This window comes from Crinia signifera, chromosome 19, assembly GCF_055691185.1.
Source record: "Crinia signifera chromosome 19, ASM5569118v1, whole genome shotgun sequence".
Taxonomy (NCBI): domain Eukaryota; kingdom Metazoa; phylum Chordata; class Amphibia; order Anura; family Myobatrachidae; genus Crinia; species Crinia signifera.
This window is the reverse complement of record NC_139226.1, coordinates 125,422,422-125,443,523: the sequence shown is the minus strand read 5'-3', so window position 1 is coordinate 125,443,523 and position 21,102 is coordinate 125,422,422. Positions and strand designations below refer to the sequence as shown.

The 21,102-nt window shown below is 47.3% G+C and overlaps 1 protein-coding gene across 3 annotated transcripts in view; it reads left to right on the top strand.

Annotated features, from left to right (window-relative positions):
- The window catches only part of KLHL17 (kelch like family member 17), a 76,299-nt gene that overhangs the window by 41,185 nt on the left and 14,012 nt on the right, over positions 1-21,102 (top strand). For all 3 annotated transcript variants that reach the window (XM_083163280.1, XM_083163281.1, XM_083163282.1), the window contains exons 2-8: positions 3,187-3,448; positions 7,036-7,157; positions 10,816-11,037; positions 14,569-14,685; positions 17,473-17,686; positions 19,482-19,626; positions 19,707-19,874. In XM_083163280.1, coding sequence (XP_083019406.1) covers positions 3,187-3,448; positions 7,036-7,157; positions 10,816-11,037; positions 14,569-14,685; positions 17,473-17,686; positions 19,482-19,626; positions 19,707-19,874 — 1,250 coding nt within the window. The remainder of the gene's footprint in view (positions 1-3,186; positions 3,449-7,035; positions 7,158-10,815; positions 11,038-14,568; positions 14,686-17,472; positions 17,687-19,481; positions 19,627-19,706; positions 19,875-21,102) is intronic.

Sequence of the window (21,102 nt, the reverse complement as noted above, 5' to 3'; positions counted from 1 at the left end):
TTGAGAACCACTGCTTTGTATTAACTCCCAGAACCATGATCATATCATAGTTGATGCCAATGCCATCTTTCGTTTCCATTACAGCCTTTGCTTAATTAACCTTGGCATGTTTGATATCATTTACACATCTCTGGGGTCAGTTCAGTTACTCACAATGTATTCGCGAGTGCAAATAAGCGCGGCTGTATGCCTACAACAGTGGTGTCAAACTCATGGCCCGCCAGCTGTTGTGGAACTACACATCCCAGATTTTTGCTGAGTACAAAAATGTTCAAGTCAGGCACTAAGGGTGTCGAGGGGTGCTAGTTTGAGTGACGTTCGAGTGCATCCTAAAACCCATACAAACCATACAAACCTAATTTCAGTGCTTGTTACAGTATGTGTAGTAAATGTTTTGCCTCAATAATATTTATTTGGCACCTATTTACAGAAACCTAGCAACAGTCCTTAAATAACATTTCTAAGTTCCTTATCAAATTCTGTAATAGGCCCACTGAAAGTTTGGATGTTGGGGGTCCCAGATGACAATAATCAGTTATTTAGGAGTACTTTTTGACAAGAAGTCCCCAGACAAATATACTGCATTGTCCCTAATAGATCTTACAGGCACTTATAGAGGAAACCTTGTACTTTAAAATAGTGCCGTCAAATCTTCCTTGCAGCATGCTGGCCTGTGTACTTAAGAAGTACTCCCATAGGACTCCATAATGTTTTACCAAGTGTTAATGCTCAGAAAGCTGCAGCTAATCCTGAACTTGATGCAGTGCAGAACAAGGCAAAGACCGAAAGTTCACATGTACAGGTTACATAAGTTTTTATCTAATGCGCGTTAAAGGGCTGATTTTGAGTTAAGCTCGCGCCACACTATACGGTATATTGGACGATTAGTCGTTTTGAGACAAATTGGGATGACAAATTGTCCATTTGATCATGTGACGCACCAGTGCATGCTCCTGTATGTCTTTCAATGCATCTGCAAATTTGCCTGCAGCACAGGCAGATATTACTAAATAGTTTGCAACGCCAAACGGTGTGATGAAGGACGTAACATAATATTTTTCCATTCGCTAATGTCTGACGGCAATCTTGCATGGTCTTGGTTGAAGGTGAAATTTCCCCGACCAACAGAGTTGTGTAATGTGTATAGAATAGAATCAGTGGCGTAACTATAGCACCGCAGCCCCCGCCACCGCGGGGGGGCACTGTGCATGTGGGGGCGCCGGGGGCTGCAGTGCTATAGTTACACACCCCCCCCAATCCCCCGCAGACTTACCTATCTCGCTGGTCCCAGCGGCTCCGTTCTTCTGATGAGGACCACCACAAAATGGCCGCCCCGTATAGCACACAGTTCTCTGAAACTGTCTGATGTATGGGGGCGGCCATTTTGTGGTGGTCCTCAGAAGAAAAAGAACGGAGCCGCCGGGACCAGCGCGATAGGTAAGGCTGCAGGGGATTGGGGGGGGTTGCATGGGTGGCGGGGGATTGGGGGTGCGCGGCGGCGGGGGGGGCGCCCCCCCTAACGGCGGGGGGGCACCCAAAACTTAGTTACGCCACTGAATAGAATAGAATCAACTTTATTGGCCATGTGTGCTTGCGCACACTAGGAATTTTTTGTGGATTTACAGTGCAGCATCAAGCAGGGATGAAGGGGGGTGGAGAAGGCATTACATACATTACATTAAGACATTACATGTGGGGAACACATGCCCACCGAGTTGCACAGCGCCTAGGCAGCCATCAGCAGCACCACTGGTCACTGCTACAGCCAGGTAGGTAACATTAAGCAGAGACAGTACAGTTATCACACGGAACACATACCCACCGAGCTGAACAGTGCCTAGGCAGCCATCAGCGGCGCCACTGGTCGCCGAAACAGCCAGGTAGGTAACAATACAAGCAGAGACAGTACAGGTATCACACAGGGAACATATTTGGCTGAGCTGCACAGCTCCTAGGCAGCCATCAGCGGCGCCATCTTGATCATGCTGCTCAGAGGCAGCAGTAATAATATTTGTATTTATGTAGCACTTTTCTTCCAAAGCTGGAACACCCTGCCAGCTTGTTGCTGGCGGGGTGTGCAACCAGCGAATGTACAGCATACAGGCTTTGCATACAGTGGGGGCAGAGGTATATGATGATGATCATGGTAAAGAAACAGTAAAACAAAGAGTAATACATAGCTTTCCTCAGAGGCTGAGATAGATGGTATCTTGGGAAAAGCAAAAATAAAACATGGCAGTGTTTCGGTTTATGTCCAAATCCAGTCCAAACTCCAGTTCTAACTCATTGCTTGTTTAAGATGACTTGCTTCAGATGATGCCAGGCAAGCCTTGGCCAGGCTTTTCCAAATGTCCCATTTTAAAGGAAAGTTTGGGTCAGCTGGTACAGGGGGAGGGGTTGGTGTTTGCACACATTGCTCAGCTTATCTGATTAAAGGTGGGGGATGTTGTAGGCTCCCAGTAACAAAACACATTCCCATTGCAGACTGTTCTTTTAAATGAAAAGCATCAGGTTTTGGAAAATGGCATTCATGTACCTGTACAGAGGAGATGAGAGATGGTTTTAAAACTTCATTCCAGTTCTAACTCATTGCTTGCTTCAGATGATGCCAAGCAAGCCTTGGCCAGGCTTTTCCAAATGTCCCATTTTAAAGGAAAGTTTGGGTCAGCTGGTACAGGGGGAGGGGTTGGTGTTTGCACACATTGCTCAGCTTATCTGATTAAAGGTGGGGGATGTTGTAGGCTCCCAGTAACAAAACACAATCCCATTGCAGACTGTTCTTTTAAATGAAAAGCATCAGGTTTTGGAAAATGGCATTCATGTACCTGTACAGAGGAGATGAGAGATGGTTTTAAAACTTCATTCCAGTTCTAACTCATTGCTTGTTTAAGATGACTTGCTTCAGATGATGTCAGGCAAGCCAAAGCAAAAAGCAAAATAAACAGGTAGCTTTACATGGAAAGGAAGATGTAATATTTGCAGAGATTTACATGTAGATCTAAATAAAAATGAAAATAAAACTACAGTATTTGTGGGCTACATGCAAAGCAGCCAGTATTTACCCTGCATGCAAAAAAACTAAGTTCATGTTTGCACCCCTTTCATTGCAATATGTACAGGGTTTTTTCTTTTATTTAATTTTTTTGCTTCCCCAACTCTAAATCAGACCAATTTTCTGTTTTACAGCTTCAAAGAGTGAAGCCAGTCAAGGAGAAATCAGGAGACCAGTCCCCAGCCATGGAAGGGACGGTGCAGCTTCTGACCCGGGAGGGCCACAGCATCTCGCACAATTCAAAGCGGCACTACCACGATGCCTTTATCTGCATGAATAGAATGCGCCAACGGGGGCTCCTGTGTGACATTGTGCTCCATGTGGGGACCAAGGAAATTAAGGGCCACAAAGTGGTGCTGGCATCCTGCAGTCCTTATTTCCATGCTATGTTTACAAGTAAGCACTCTACCTATGTGTTGTATATGTGGTAATATACATATATATATATATATATATATTATTGCATGATGCAAGTTGTGTGTGTGTTCCCTCAGCATACATTACCACCTCTATGCTTTTAATGAAGGAGGAGAGGTCAGAGGTGGAGAAGGTGGTTTACCTTCTCCACCTCTGACCTCTCCTCCTATACCCTCGTTCATATCTCTAACCTTCTGTCTTCCATCTCTTTCTGATCAACGTTGACACTGAGGCATGATGTGTGACTAATGGGCCTACTTATCTAGCGATTTCGGGCCATTTTCTTAACGATTTAATTTAACTACATCGCTCAGAAAATGGCCCTACATCGCTGTCGCCGTCAGATGTATAACCAGCCTGATAGATAAATCTAGTGAAATCGCTCAGAAGAGACTACACATCGCCCGCGTTTTCTTGTAGTGGACGATGAGCGATATACCAAGCCATTATTTAAACTTTCATCCTTTTTTTTTTTTTAATCAATGAAATCCCCATGCTAAATCATTGGTGCACATCACGGACACTTTCTAAGCCATCTAGAGTCTGGGAAACCCACGGGGAATCGCCCAGCCCTGGCGCACATCGCTTCCTGTGTAGAGCCCATAAGACAACCTACTGTCTACCCTACCCCACCCAATTCGAGGTCCCATACTCATTGGCACCTCTCTCTGTTCGGATTCTGTATGATTAACCGACAATTGAAATACTGACAATCACTTGGCCGGTGCCGTTTTATACAGGCAGGGTGTAAATACTGATTGTCAAAATACCGACGGGTACATAATACCGCCAGTTGAAATGCCGACACCTAATATACCAACATGATCATAATGCCGAACATGTTAAAATGCCGACACAGTTGTAATGTTGACATAAACACCGTATTAGTGAACGGCGTGAGCTCGCCATGCTTTGGGCACATTATTAAATTCTCTCTCTCTCTATGCCCACTCAGTTTTTTTTTTGTGTGAAATAATCCCGAAAAACTGTATTTGGTATTTGTGTTAATATTTTGGCTGTCTGCATTGTGATTCATCGAGGTTTCGATTGTCGGTATTTTTATGTTGTCTGTGATCTGTACCTGTCGGTATTTTGTCTTTCGGCATTTGGTTGTTGGGATTCTGTCAAACGGTATTTGGTCCGTCAGCAATTTATCTACATACCTCCTCTTCTGCCCATAAAATTTGTACCTGGGTAAGAAGTTGGCTGCGCGATAGAAAACAGAGGGTGGTAAACGGAGCATTTTTAAGCAGGATACAAGTACTAAGAAGAGTACCACAGGGTTCGGTGTTAGGCCCTCATCTGTTTAACATTAATGATATAGATAACGAGATAGGAAGCAGAATCTCAATATTTGCAGATGAGACAAAAATGTGCAAGCTGGTTAGAACAGTTGGGGATGTAAACATTCTGCAGAGGGACTTGGATATTATATCGATGAATGGACTGATAAATGGAAAATGAGGTTCAAATGTAGATAGAGGTAAGGTTATGCATCTCGGAGGGCATAGCCAATGTGCGACTTACACATTAAAAGAGGGTAGAATTGGGCAAATCAAAATTGGAAAAGGACCTAGGAGTCCACATTGACCACAAACTAGGGTGCAGTGCTCAGAGTCCTGGTGCAGCCAACAGGATACTAGCATGTATAAAAAGGGGCATGGATACTAGGGAAGACCATGTCATTTTACCACTTTACAAGGCATTGGTTAGACCTCACCTGGAATTTGGAGTGCAATTCTGGGCCACACATTACAAAAAGGACATTTTAGAAATGGAAAAAGTCCAGAGAAGAGCAACCGAGCTAAAAAAAGGCTTGGAGTCCTTACGCTACGAAGACAGACTGGCCAACATTAGGATTGTTTACGCTAGAAAAGAGACATTTAAGGGTTAGACATGCTTATCATGTACAGATATATCAGGGGGGCAATATTCTAAACTATCAAGCAACCTCTTAACTCTGAGGTCGGAAACTAGGACACGTGGGTCATGCTTTCAGACTGGAGGAGAGAAGATTTTGTATCCTCGTCCAGAAAAGGTGGTGATGTCAGACACACTGACCACATTTCAGATAAGGTTGTGGATGAACGGGAACATAACATCCATGGGTACAACTAATCACTAATCAGACATAGGTGGAACAGATGGTAATACTAAAATGGGGTTATCACATCTAGTCTATACCACCTAGCGGGTCCGGTATAAGGTTGAACTTGATGGATGCAAGTATTTTTTCAACCTCAACAACTACTTTGTAACATATAGTTCACTTTCCGGGAGTCAATATTGACTCCTCCATATTCTCCTGCCTCCACACCGCCACATTCCTGACGCTTTCAACTCCGCAACATCTGTACAGTGGTGATTACCAAATCTTTTATCTTTGCTTAAACTACTGAAACAACCTTCCGTTCCCATACAGAATACAGTTAAACTGCACACACTTACTTTCACGGTACTCAATTGCGATTTCTTTTGCCTCCATACTGATTGCCTCCACGACCCCCATAGAGGGAGAATAGAACATGTGGCGAGTGTAGCGAGCCACCAAGCCCACAAGGGGCTTCTTTGCGCTCGCCCCCCCCCCCCCTGTCAGAGCACCGGCAGTCGGGATACTGACCATCGATATCCCCCCTGTCGGAGCGCCATACCACATCTGCCGTCAGCTGCACTCCCACCAATCAACAACTTTCTGTTCACCCTTCCCAGTATTACTGTCATTTACTTTTTATTTTTACTGTCAGTTTGAACATTTTCTTTTTTTGCCAATCCTGGGGCATTTTTTCAATCCCGGGAATCGGGATTGAAAAATGTTCAATCCCGGGATTCCCGGAATTGGCATCCCTAAAAGAAAATTGCAGCTGTACCCCCACATAACTTACTTTTTGGGGGCAGTGGTGTGAGGGGCAGGCAGCAGTGGTGCGGGGTCAGGCGTCGGGAATGACGCGGGCGGCTGGGAGGCACGTCAGGTATGACGCGTGAGGCTGGTATAGGCCCGCCGGCAAGCGTCTTCCAGGTGCTGGGGATGCCACGTTGACCGACCTATGCCACGACCTATGACCGAATCAAGCTGCGCAGGCCGCACACCGGGTCGGGAACAGCCGGGCAGCGTCTGAGCGGCTGCTCAGACGTCGTCCGGCATTAGACTGCGCAGGCACAGTCTAATCCCGAAATCCTAGGATTGGATACTTCAATCCCGGGATTGGATACTTCAATCCCGGGATTGGATACTTCAATCCCGGGATTGGATACTTCAATCCCGGGATTGAAATCCCGGACATTTTGGGGCCAAATCCCGGGATCCCGCCAATCCCGGATTGGCCACCCTAATAATGAGGGCCATGAAAGAGGAGAGGGAGAATTTGTGGGTAGTAAAGCTGTATGTGTTGTGTTCTATATTGTGGCCTCCATTAATAATATGAATTATTAATGTTCTAATATGCCTAGTGATGTCACTGATTCTTAGCTGATTGATAGGCTGCACACTGTCTCAGCCAACGAAACGGTTGCCTTGTAGTGGGTAGGTAACAGGACTGCTTTAAGAGTTCCTTTCTTTTGCTTGACAGATGAGATGAGTGAGAGTCGACAGACTCATGTGACGTTGCATGACATTGACCCCCAAGCGCTGGAACAGCTGGTACAATATGCTTACACGGCAGAAGTTGTGGTGGGAGAAGGCAATGTGCAGGTAAGCTGTGGTATCAGATACTATCTATTATCTTCTAGAAGGTGCTAAATAAATAAGTAAATTCTGATTGGTTACCCACAGCAACATCCCACGTGAACGAGACCTCCCATCTTAGTAACTTCCCCCCAATGTGTGGGACAGTCAGATTCGCTCCATGTGTATGCCCCTTAACATACTTTGTTTATGAAACCTATTAATTGTGTAATGTCGATTTGTATTTGTAATTGACAATAGCGATAATAGGGCCTACACACATAGCGATTTTTGCCAGCGACATAGCATGCCCGATGTAGCATAGACGATTTCCATTGAGCTCCCCAGCATCGATATCACTCAGACTGTGCAAAATGTTCCAGCGATATGCGTCAGCGAGTCTGCTTAGCGATTTAAGATTCTTGTCAAGGAGGGCTCAGGGAGTGTCCAGATGAGGAAAATCGCTGGTCGCTTGAGCATAACAAAAAAGACACCACACAAAAGGCGCCCGATATGCAGGGTCTTACTAAGCGATATGACTAGATGGATGGGACATGCTCATTCTTCTTCTTACAGCGATACTGACGCGCGGGGCCGCGCATCTATATCGCTATCCAAATCGGTATGTGTGTAGGCCCCAGTAGACCCATAACGCAAGCCATCCAGTCAGTACAGCATATTTATATAGTAGCTGGCTGTGTTTAAAGGTCCATACACACTGGGCGGTTTTCAAGCTGAAAGCAGCTCAGACGCGTAAACTGAACTGCTTTTAACTCAAAGTCGCCCCGTGTGTATGGGCCTTTATGTTAATCAGTAGAGCAGGCAAACAAAACATCTTCAATTAATTATAATGTGAGATGATTGCAGCTTTTCCTGACCTATTTAATGCATATTTTAATGCAAATTGGGGTTCACATTTTAATGGAAGACTAGATCATTGTAGCTGTGGTGTTGTTACTTTGTACACGCACACACGCACACACGCACACGCACACTGACTCATTTGCCATTTCTAAGAGTTTGCACGTCAAATTCTTCCACCATACCCTTATGTCAATTTCAGCACATTTGTCAAAATCCACATTGAATCAAAATGCGTTTACTTGATTACATGTTAACTATATAGAAATTAATTGAAACCAATCTATTCTATTAATGATGCGTTTACGTATTAATGAACTTCTTGTAAATGCCTTTTTATTCCTTATATCCTAAATTCTGGAGACTTATCTCTGCTTTATTTTTGAATCACTGGAATGACTGATGATCTATCTCTTCCCGCTCCTTTGTATGCTATATTATATCAGTGACCTACGAGGGAGCCTGCAAGTAACACAAGTCAGGAGATATAGGGAATAAAAGCACAACAGGAACTACATTGGGATATGTCTAATTCAGTGTTGTAGCATGACCTAATACATGACCTATGACCTGAGCTCACAGTGAACTGTAGTTTATTACTTTAAAGTAAAAGTTTTATTTTAAAAGTCCAATATATAATTAGTTATTATTGTCCCAAACTTCAAATAATCCACATAGGATCTTATTTGATAGGTTTCAGCCCATGCTATGTGCAAGTGATATAGTGTTCACTCTAGAAATTGTGCCGGGCAGGGCGCCGGGGGGCGGTCCGGGGCCGCCGACGGCACACTTGTGGGCGGTCCCGGACCGCCGACGTCACTAAAGTGGGGGGGCCGGGCCGCCGGTGTCACTAAAGGGCCGGGCCCGGCCGCACCGAAGATGCTGTCACCACAGGGGGAAGGTGCCTTGATGCCGGGGAAGTGCCGGGCATCGCCGTCTAAGGCGGCGCTGGGCTTCCCCGTGCATGGAGTCGGGCAGGCACCAGGCTGTTTTAGAGGGGCAGGACGCATTTTGCCCTTTAAAAAACGGGCAGGGCGCAGCGCTCCGCTAAAACTGCCTAGCGGGAACACTAGTGATATTTCTGTTCTGATACTAAACATAGGCAGAACAGGGCTATCGCCATAATACTGCATCCTCTCCACCACCTGTCTGTAACGCCAGTGACTCCAAACAAATGTTAGCTAGGAACTGAAGAGGGATAATGATCTGTAGCTATACGCTCTGCGATCTGCTGACCGGACTCTGGGGACAGGTTAATGACTTGTTGCATGTCACAGGAAATGAAAGTCAGCCAGTGCATTAGTCTGCCACTAACAGGTGAGAAGACTGGACACACTTAAATAAATGAGGACTACAAAGTGACTTGGAAGCAGATGCTACCAAACAGGTGCTGTTCCTTAAGTAAATATCATCCCATGCTGGTTACCAGACCCAGCTGCCCGATCGTGGCAAAAGGAAGAGACGTCATTGACTTTGACAGAGAAGTGATTGTTGAAGCATATTTGGCAGAGGATACAGGGCAAAGGTTACTGAACTTGTCAGTATAGAAACAGGCACAGGAGCTGCGTCATGCTGTTATGGGAGGATGAAGGAAAGACCGCACCAGCTAGGTGCCTGACCTAAGCATTGGCCATCACTATTAATGATGCATCTACAGGTCTAGAGCAGCGGCAGCCAACTCCAGTCCTTGGGCGAGATGTATCAAAATGAAAATGCGGTAAAACCCCTGTTTTACCGCATTTTCATATGTACTATTACCCGGCCACACTGATTTCGCCGGCCAGGCGATAGGGCGATACCCTATAGAAGCCTATGGGCTTCTTTTCGCCGCCCACCGCAACCCCGCCGCCTCGCCAACCCCCCCTCTACCCCTCCCTTGGGCTTACCTTCTTACAGGTCCTCCTGGACCCCAGAAGGTAAGCCCTTCTTCCCCCTAGCAACGCAGCCGGACGTTCTCCCGGCTGCAGGGGGGGAGGAGGAGGCGCCGGGGACAGCCAGCTTAGCTGTCCCCGGCGTGAAGGCAGCAGGAGGTGGCAGGAAAGAGACTGAGACACACCACAGTACAGGTATCGCGGGGGGTCTCCGTTACCGCACCGTGATGCCAGTCGCATATGTTAGTACATATGCACTAGCATGGCGGCGGGCGGACGGTGAAGGGCGGCGGTGTATATTAATACATCCCGCCCTCCTCGAGAGCTACCAACAGTTAACATTCTCCAGGTCTCCTCACAGAATCACAAGTTAAGTAATTATCTCCACCTGTGGATCTTTTGTAATTTGGCAGTGAGTAATGAGTGCACCTGTGCCCCAGCTAGGTGATCTGGAAAACATGAACTGTTAGTAGCTCTCGAGGACTGAAGTTGGCTACCCCTGGTCTAGAGTCTCCTACCAAAGCACATTGTTCAGGATTAGTGGCCCCAATGCTCTATTTAATCTGGGTCAGATGTACAAAGCTACAAAAAGTGAGAAAGTGGAGAGTGATCCACCACCAGCCAATCAGCTGGTCCTCTCTGTCACTGTTCATTTTGTACTGCTCCCTGTAAACTCAGTGATTTACATCTTTTAGGAGACGATCAATGGAACAAGGGTGTAGGGAGTGTACCATGGAGTCTTGCTGATGTTAGAGCTAATGGTGACATGTATTGGGGTATACACCATATATTGTGCCAGTATGACCATATGAATATGTGAACGATGCATGTATAGAGCGCCACAGAATTACAGTAAGTGAATCGTGTACTAAATCCCATCTGTTGGATGTGCCAACCCATGTCATAATGATTACAAGATGACAGCCTGCCATCTTCCGTTATCCCTATGCCAGACCCTGCTCCCAGCCGCCAGCCTCCTGCAGCTGAATGGAGTGAGAGACGCCTGCTGTAAGTTCCTGCTCAGCCAGTTGGACCCTTCAAACTGCCTGGGAATCCGCAGCTTTGCAGACACCCACTCCTGCAGCGACCTGCTCAAGTCTGCACACAAGTACGTCCTGCAACACTTTGTGGAGGTGTCAAAGACGGAGGAGTTCATGCTTCTGCCTTTAAAACAGGTAATAATCACATCGCAACAAATCGGCATCAGGCTGGCATTTATCAAGTGCGTTCTATAAAATGCTATGTTGAAATTGATTGGTCGCGTTTCCAATTTAATATGCACGTGACACACAAACACAATTAATAATTAGCTTCTGTGACATTGCAGCCCTGCGAAAAGGGGGAAATCCATACAAAATCATTCACCCGTCTGCGTTTTTCAGCGGCACTCTCAAAACCCGCCGGGTGCCACCTACAAACGACTGCCTTCTGTCAATCATCTTGGAATGAAAAAGTACATTTGGGGTTTTCTATTTTTTTTTTTTTATGTTAAACACCTAGTTGCCTAGATACCACAAATAATGGAATCCTACCTACAGTAAGTGCAAAACAAACAATATATAGATTTCTCTAGAATAGGCTAATTTGCTATGTCAAATCAAATTTTATTTATCACATACAAAAATTATACATAGTACAATATGTAGTGAAATGCTTTTTTTATACAACTGTCATACATTACATCGGCTGAGGAAGAGTGTAGAGAGAATGTGTCCGGTAGGTCTAGAAAGAAGGAAGGAAAGTCCCGGTACTAGGAGGTCTGGTTGAGGGCTCTAATGGCCTGCGGGAAGATGCTCCTTCTCATTCGCTCTGTGTTTGCCTTCAATAAGCGGTAGCGTTTCCCTGATCGCAACAGAGAGAAGAGTCCATTGTTGGGATGGCTGAGGTCCTTCATTGTCTTCCTGGCTTTGGTCCGGCATCGCTTGCTGTATATGTGTGGGTATTATATTGTTATCTTAAGAATAACAGTTTATTTTGACACAAGGTCTCATCAGAGAAACAGGTTTATCACTGTAGTCAATAGACCCAGAAGTAATTCAACGTTTATTCTCTCTGTAAGCAAAATTGTAATTTTATTGTGCAGGGCAAAATGTGCACAGATCTCTAGCATGGATAAGGTTACACGGTCTGATGGCTCTTGGTGTCTGATGGAAATAGATCAATAAATATCATATTTGAAACTTCAGAATACTTTGTTATCGCTCTCCACCACCTCCCAACTCCACGCCGCCCACTGATCACCTACTCTCTTATTCTAATCTATTGGTGATGACTCAGCTAGAGTTACTCAGCCAATGCTAACTTCCCACACAGAATTTCCCTCTTTCAGAAGCCCCCTCACAAACACGTACACAATGACCTAGGCACCCCGGTATAATCACCGTGTCGCCTAGTAACTGTCTGCGATACACAATGAAGGGAAACTCCGACACAAGAAGCCGCCAGCGCATAGCGACAAGAGGGCCCAGCTGTTAGGATCTGAATGGATATTCCGCCGTATTTTCCGTACACGTCTTTAGTGACTAAAGGCAATGGCTGCCAGCATATCTGTCAAGCTGTTGTTTTGTCACAGCGCTCCATGAGATTTCCTCTCCTTAGCTATTAATATGTTCACAGCTAAGATATTTTGATATACAAGATATTACAACAAAGGGACGCTTTTACTGGAGGGAAGTAACTGTATTTTGGAAATAATTTGTAAAAAAGTATTGTATATATAATACACATACATTGGAGCGCTGTGCTTGATGTTAGTTTGATATATTTTGAGGCTATATGGTAGGTCTGTGTAATATTACTGCATATGAGTAAACAGCTGGGAGGGGGTGGCACTGACAGAACAGAAAGACATTGGTAGACTACTGGAACTACTTGCATTAAGTAGAAGATCCATCCCACCTAGTCATGCACGCCTGTTAAGGCCCCCATACATTAGTCCGACTTGTCCTAAGGACAAGTCGGACCTGATTTCACCTGCAGCTCCCCGGGAGGGGGACACACGATTAGGCACTTGATGTGCCAAGTTTTGCAAATGATACATCGCATGCGATGTATCATTTGCAACTCCCGGGGAGCTGCAAGGTGGAGGGAGCAGGGGGGCGGCAGAAATCGAGGTGGCGGGCGGGGGACGCTGAGGGGGACAGTGACACAGAGGCGGCAGTAACATAGAGCCGGGCAGGGGGAGCCGAGAGCTGTCAGTACTGGGAAAAAAAAGCCCATACAATGAATGGGCAGCCTGTGATTGGCTGAGCGCTCTCTCAGCCAATTGCTGACTGGCTGAGAGAGCGCTCAGCCAATCACAGGCTGCCCATTCGTTGTATGGGCTTTTGTATGCCCGCCTCTACATTACTACCGCCTCTGTGTCCCCCGCAGCGTCCGCTGCCTCTGCACTACTAGCAGCACCCCCCTGCTGCCTCCACCTGCCTGGACGGAGCATTGACAGCTCCCTGTTCCGGCTCCCCCTGCCCGACTCCTTCGCCGGAGTCCCCTGCCCGTCTCCCTCGCTGGCGTCCGCCGCCTCTGTGTCCCCTGACCGGCTGCACAGGACCACGCATCGGGTCGGACCGGATATAAATGTGAGAGGCACGGGGGCGTGGCCTGCGCCAATGTTCGCTGTGCGTACTCACCTCGCCGCTCTCAATCTCTCACCCTCGGGCCGATGATGGTCCCGGTACTTCCCTCTGGCTCCCGATGCAATGCCACCTGTAGGAGAAATGGGGGAGGAGAATCCCACTATGGGGAAGAGGGGATGATCATCACAGGCACTACTGGCCTCAGACTGGTTACACCCACTTGTGGGACACGGCGGGTGTAACTCGGGGAGGGAACCGCTCCAGGGAGTGGAAGGAACACAAACAACACCACAACAGATACAACACAGGTTATACTCACCAGTCACCTACCGGTCTCCTGACTCTGGTACAATACTGGTATCGGCACCTGCGAATGAAACAACCGCAACCTCCTGTCCCCTAAGGCAGGGCAATGCAACCTCACTGGCAAGTTGACTCCTGCGGCCTAGCGCGAAGCGGCGCAACCTGCAGCCTACACAATCCTGCGCAGCCTGCGGCCTATCACCTTCCTAAGCAACCCGCGGCCTACGCAATCCAGCGTAGCCTGCGGCCTAGCGCAATCCTAAGCAACCTGCAACCTAGCACCTTCCTAAGCAACCCGCGGCCTACGCAGTCCTGCAAAACCTGCGGCCTAGCGCAATCCTAAACAACCTGCAACCTAGCGCCTTCCTAAGCAACCTGCGGCCTACGCAATTCTGCGTAACCTGCGGCCTAGCGCAATCCTAAACAACCCGACACAGTGCAAGTAATAACAGACCACACACACGCTGGCTAGGCATGAAACGCAGCGTTTCTAGCCCAAAATCTAGGACCCAGACGTCCATTTCATATTGAATTCCGGGAAAAAGCATCATATACTGTTGAATTACTGTGTCAGATATACTGTAAGTCTCAGTACAAATGATCTAGAGCTGGGGTAGCCAACTCCAGTAATTAGCTCCATCTGTGGATCTTTTAAAATGTGTAAGTAATGAATGCACCTGTGCAGCAGCTAGGTTTTCTGGAAAATGTGAACTGCTGGTAGCTCTCGAGGACTGGAGTTGGCTACCACTGATCTAGAGAGAGAGCAGGTTGACAAATACCCCCATTACCATGGGATCCTGTCTGTTATTTCTTACTGTCTTTGTCCTACAGGTGCTGGACCTAATTTCCAGTGACAGTCTGAATGTTCCTTCAGAGGAGGAGGTGTACCGCGCTGTCCTGAACTGGGTCAAACATGATGTGGATGGCAGGAGACAACATGTTCCGCGGGTGAGGATTCTGCCCAACATGCTGCTGTCTATGCTGGTGTATAGCATGTAGTTGTAGCTCAAACCTTGATCACCATTGTACACCATTGTGGGAGTATCTACAGCTGCAAACCTGGTTCCTGGATCATTAGAATGTTCCCACAAGTCATGGAGGAGATGTGTAGGTTCTTGTGGGAGGCTGTGACGTTTCCCCTACAGCAGCAGTCTACCAGTATGGCAGTATTTCTCTTTTGCTGCCATTCGTTGATCTTCATCCTACATGGGCTGTGTGGATCCAAACTCCAACCCCCCACCCAAACACCCCATCCTCTTGTACTGTGCAAGAAGCCACTTATTAGTGACTACTGTCCATACACGTCCAGGATACCTCCTGGCAGTTCGAGAATAAGGAGATCTGTCTGGAGGGCTGTTAATCCCAGACAGAGGTGTGGGGGTAAATTTAATAAGATCGAATGGGTACGAATGCACCCATTCAATCTAAAATACAGCTAATTTACGCTAAGCCGAATTCGGCTGATTTGCCGTTTTTTACGAACGGCAACTTAAGTCGAATTCGGGTATATGAATGAGTAGACCATCGATAGAACTCAGCCGAATATGGCCATGCAACTCATTTTCCATCCACATTTAGTCAGATTCGTGCAGGCTTCTCTGTATAAAATTTTTAAAAATAAATAAAAACTGGTTCTAAAAATTTAACTAGGATTGGTCCAAGAGCCCGGTGCTTTTTTCTTGAATACAGGGGGCCCCATTTGATTATTTTCTCTATATTTGGGAAACCAGGACTTGCTGAGCCTGTGGCTGGTTATGCTCGTTGGGGTGACTCCCACTTTTTTTATTATTATTATTTATTTATTTATGTTTATTTATTTTTTACACAGAGAAGCCGGCACAGATCTGACTGATCCGTGCAGGCTTCATGCACACCCGTATCTGGTTCCCGGGGAAACTCTGCAACCGAATACGAATGACTTCAATATTGGAAAATACGAATCCTGACAATTTGGGGGCTTAGTAAATTAAATCTCAGGTCGTATTTTCAGCCCGAGTACAGACAATCCTGGTCATACCCGTTAGCACACAGGATTGGCCGTAATCAGGGTTATTAGTAAATTCTCCTGTAGTGTTCACTCTGGGTGCAGAGTGCTGTAGCTATGCTCATGTCTAAAATGTTGTCCTCCAAAATTGAAATATGCTCTGCTCCGTGGCCAACACCCTGCTGCTATAGGGAACACTACGGGGTAAATTTGCTAAGATGGGAGTTTCCCAGTTGCCCGGAGGCAAGATAAATATTGGTGCCCCCCAAATAGCTCAATCAATAAGACAGGTCCTGGGTTCTAATACAGGGTGTGACACTTGCAAAAATGATGTTAGGAGGAGGAGTCAGCCACAGAAGCGACATCAACGGCTTTCAATCAACTAATTCAAACTGGCAGGAGAGGAGAGGTGCCCCCTTGGGAGCAGGAGCAGGAGCCCGGGGTTGTAGCTCATAGAAACTAAACAGTTATTTATTTAGCACCTTAAAAAAGATAATAGATAGAAATGATTGGTTGCTATTGGCAACATTCCATCTGCAATAGAAGCATCACTGAAGCCATAAGGGGACTCCAAAATTGACTTGTAGACTTGGTAATAACAATGCTCTTTATTACTTGAATGTGTTCATTCATAGCATCAGGTTTTTTTTCACTTCTATCTTCTCATAGATACATAAAGTATAATAAATCTTATTTACAAATCCCAAACTGAGTGTTCTTTGCATGTAAGTATGGTAGTCCTGTCGGCATCTCGACTACTGCCGGGAGACCAGCACTGACATCCCGACATCAATTTGATGCTAGCACCAGGATCCCGACTGCTGGGATGCCGAGGACGGGTGGGGTTAGGTTTAGATGCTTGCGGGGGGGGACGGGACTGAGGTTTAGGCTGCGGGGAGGGAGGGTTAGGTACCTAGAAGGGTGGTGGTAGGCTGCGGGGAGGGAGGGTTAGGTACCTAGAAGGGTGGGGTTAGGTTGCGGGGAGGGTTAGGTACCTAGAAGGGTGGTGTTAGGCTGCGGGGAGGGTTAGGTACCTAGAAGGATGGCGTTAGGCTGCGGGGAGGGAGGGTTAGGCACCTAGAAGGGTGGCGTTAGGCTGCGGGGAGGGAGGGTTAGGTACCTAGAAGGGTGGTGTTAGGCTGCGGGGAGGGAGGGTTAGGTACCTAGAAGGGTGGTGTTAGGCTGCGGGGAGGGAGGGTTAGGTACCTAGTAGGGTGGTGTTAGGCTGCGGGGAGGGAGGGTTAGGTACCTAGAAGGGTGGTGTTAGGCTGCGGGGAGGGAGGGTTAGGTACCTAGTAGGGTGGTGTTAGGCTGCGGGGAGGGAGGGTTAGGTACCTAGAAGGGTGGTGTTAGGCTGCGGGAGGGGGGGGGATTACCACTAGCGGGGAGGGCCCATGTCAGGCTGCAGGTGTGGGGGTTAGGGTTCGGCCGTGGAAAGGGAGCGTTGTCAGTTGTTATAATGTCTGTTTGTGGTCATGATTAATGGAGGACATATATATGAAGCTGACTTGCACAGTTCCTTATTAGAAATGAAAGAGGGTTGGTTCTAAAGTGGTAGCAATTTGGCCATGTAAACTATCGAATTTCTCTAGAATATATAACTGAAAGATACAAGCTGTAATATTTTCCTCTTCTATTCCAGACCTTATCTCTGGTTAAATGCCATGCAATGCTTAGCTTCGTCGATTTTCCATTATGAGGCCATGCTCTCCGCTATGTACAGAGGTTAATAATGAATGTGTTGCCTGCAGCTAATGAAGTGTGTGCGGCTCCCCTTGCTGAGCAGGGATTTCCTAATGAGCAGCGTGGACACCGAGCTCCTCGTGCGTCATCACTCAGAGTGTAAAGACCTGTTGATTGAGGCCCTCAAGTACCACCTGATGCCAGAACAGCGGGGAGTCCTGAGTAACAGCCGGACCCGACCAAGGCGCTGTGAAGGAGCCAGCACCGTGCTCTTTGCAGTAGGTGAGGGCTTAACATAACACATATTAATATTATAGCTGTTTCAACTGAAAGTCACGCAGAACAAGTTCTAGATTGAACACTCCCAGATTCGGTCCTGAAGAAGGTACTGCTGATTGATTTATATACTTGATACAGAACAGTATCAAGTATATATATGGTGCCGCCGGAAGGGGGCGCGCTCAAACGAGATGCTCGCACGTCCCATTCTGGCGGAGCTCTCCGCCGCCTCTCCTCCCGTCCTCGCCAACTCCCCTCGTCCCCCCTAACTCTGTCTGTCTTCCTGAAGCGCAGACAGGCAGGGTAGCCGATCCCCGCCGCCGTGTGACTGTGATGCGCGTGCGTGTGATGGGTGCGCGCGTCCCAGTCTGATGGAGCGCCTCTCCGCCAGCACTCGCCAGTGGAGGGGTTCTGGTGAGCACTGGAGCTGCATGAGAGGCGCTCCATCTGTATCAACCAATCAGCTCCTAGCTGCCATGTTACAGTCTATGTTTGAAAAATAACAGTTGGTTGGTTAGTATGAACAGTTGATTATAGTGTCACGCATCGAATCTTTTGAAATTGCTAGCTGCTGGTGTCAGAACTTGTTATATGCTGTCATATATTGCCCTGCTTATCGTGCTATATTTAAGATCACAGCAGCGAAATAGTCAGGGGCACATTCAGCGTATACTGCTGGTGTTATAAATTGGAGGGAAGTAGTTTCAGCGTGCATAACATGGGCATCCCCCCTATACTGATAAGGAGCAATGGAGCAGATGTATTAAGCCTGGAGAAGAGCTAAAGTGGAGATAAAGTGAAAGGAGATAAAGCACCAGCCAATGAACTGTGGGATAGATTTATTAAGCTTGGTGAAGTGATAAACTGTCTGGTTTTTATCACCGGCCAATTAGCTCCTACCTCTCATTTTTCAAATCAAGCCTGTAAATTCACAGGTAGGAGCTGATTGGCTGGTGATAAAAACCAGACAGTTTATCACTTCACCAAGCTTAATAAATCTGCCCCTCAGTTTGAAAATTACAGTTGATTCTTGATTGGCTGGCGCTTTATCTCCTTTCAGTTTATCTCCAGTTTATCCCTTCTCCAGGCTTAATACAAGGGTGGCCAATCCCGGGATTGGGATCCGCGGGATCCCGGGATTTGGCCCCCAAAACGCCAGGATTTCAATCCCGTGATTGGAGTTTCCAATCCCGGGATTTCGGGATTAGACTGCGCATGCGCAGACTAATGCCGGGCAGCGTCTGAGCGGGTGCTCAGCAGCTGCCCGGCTTCTCCCGTTCCGGACAGCGCAGCTCTGCGCAGCGTGACAACGTCAGAGGTCACGCTGCGCAGGCCGCACAGGCTGTCTGCCTCCGTCCTGTCCCCGTACCAGCCCGCCAAGGAACGGACCAGCCCGCACGCCCAGCAGCGGACCTTCCTTACAATTTTATGACCTGCCGGCACACCTGCCCACCAGCGGACCAGCCCCGGCACCATCACCCCGGCATGCCCACCCACCCGGCCGCACCACGCATTTGTAAGTAAATATGCGGGGCGGCCAAGGCGGGTTTTTAATAGTAGGGAAGCCAATCCCAGGAATCCCGGGATTGGGCATTTTTCAATCCCAAATTCTGGGATTGAAAAAATTCCCTGGAATTGGCTTCCATAATTAATACATCTGCCCCAATATGTCTTATTTAAAAAATAATTAGATATAGAAATGAATTTAATAAAAGAATACCAACCACTTCCATAAACAAGGTATGTGCCTTGGATGACAGTCTTTGGTGATACAAGCCTATTTGTGTCTGGCCTGTAGGTGGTGGCAGTCTGTTTGCCATACATGGTGACTGCGAAGCTTATGATACCCGTACTGACCGGTGGCACATGGTCGCTTCTATGTCCACAAGAAGAGCCCGAGTGGGTGTTGCGGCTATTGGAAATAAGCTCTATGCAGTGGGAGGGTAAGGAATGATATGTGACCTCTCTAACACCGACCTCTTACGCAGCCGGCACACCTTGATTCCATTCCTTCTTCCTACAGATATGATGGAACGTCAGACCTTGCTACAGTGGAGTCTTACGACCCTGTAACAAACACTTGGCTGCCAGAGGTTTCTATGGGAACGCGGCGCAGTTGTCTCGGGGTCGCTGTACTTCACGGACTGTTGTATGCCGCAGGCGGATACGATGGGGCGTCCTGTTTGAACAGGTAATGTGTTATTCCATTCATATAAACTCACACCTGAGAAGTTTTGTATTGGCCAGAGAGGGACGAAGCACGAGAGTGATGGGAGAAGTCTGATATACCATTACCCATCACATCACATGTGTAGTCAGCAGACAGCATATACATGGCAGCATTGTGGGGGCACAGAGTGATGGGAGGAGTCTGATATACCATAACCCATCACATCACAGGTGTAGTCAGTAGACAGCACATACATGGCAGCATTGTGGGGGCACAGAGTGATGGGAGGAGTCTAATATACCATAACCCATCACATCACATGTGTAGTCAGCAGACAGCACATACAGGGCAGCATTGTGGAGGCACAGAGTGATGGGAGGAGTCTGATATACCATAACCCATCACATCACATGTGTAGTCAGCAGACAGCACATACAGGGCAGCATTGTGGAGGCACAGAGTGATGGGAGGAGTCTGATATACCATAACCCATCACATCACATGTGTAGTCAGCAGACAGCACATACATGGCAGCACTGTGGGGGCACAGAGTGATGGGAGGAGTATAGTATACCATAACCCATCATATCACATGTGTAGTCAGCAGACAGCACATACATGGCAGCATTGTGGAGGCACAGAGTGATGGGAGGAGTCTGATATAACATAACCCATCACATCACATGTGTAGTCAGCAGACAGCACATACATGGCAGCATTGTGGAGGCACAGAGTGATGGGAGGAGTCTGATATACCATAGCCCATCACATCACACGTGTAGCCAGCAGCACATACATGGCAGCATTGTGGAGGCACAGAGTGATGGGAGGAGTCTGATATACCATAACCCATCACATCACATGTGTAGTCAGCAGACAGCACATACATGGCAGCATTGTGGAGGCACAGAGTGATGGGAGGAGTATAATATTCCATAACCCATCATATCACATGTGTAGTCAGCAGACAGCACATACATGGCAGCATTGTGGAGGCACAGAGTGATGGGAGGAGTCTGATATAACATAACCCATCACATCACATCACATGTGTAGTCAGCAGACCGCACATACATGGCAGCATTGTGGAGGCACAGAGTGATGGGAGGAGTCTGATATACCATAGCCCATCACATCACACGTGTAGCCAGCAGCACATACATGGCAGCATTGTGGAGGCACAGAGTGATGGGAGGAGTCTGATATAACATAACCCATCACATCACACGTGTAGTCAGCAGACAGCACA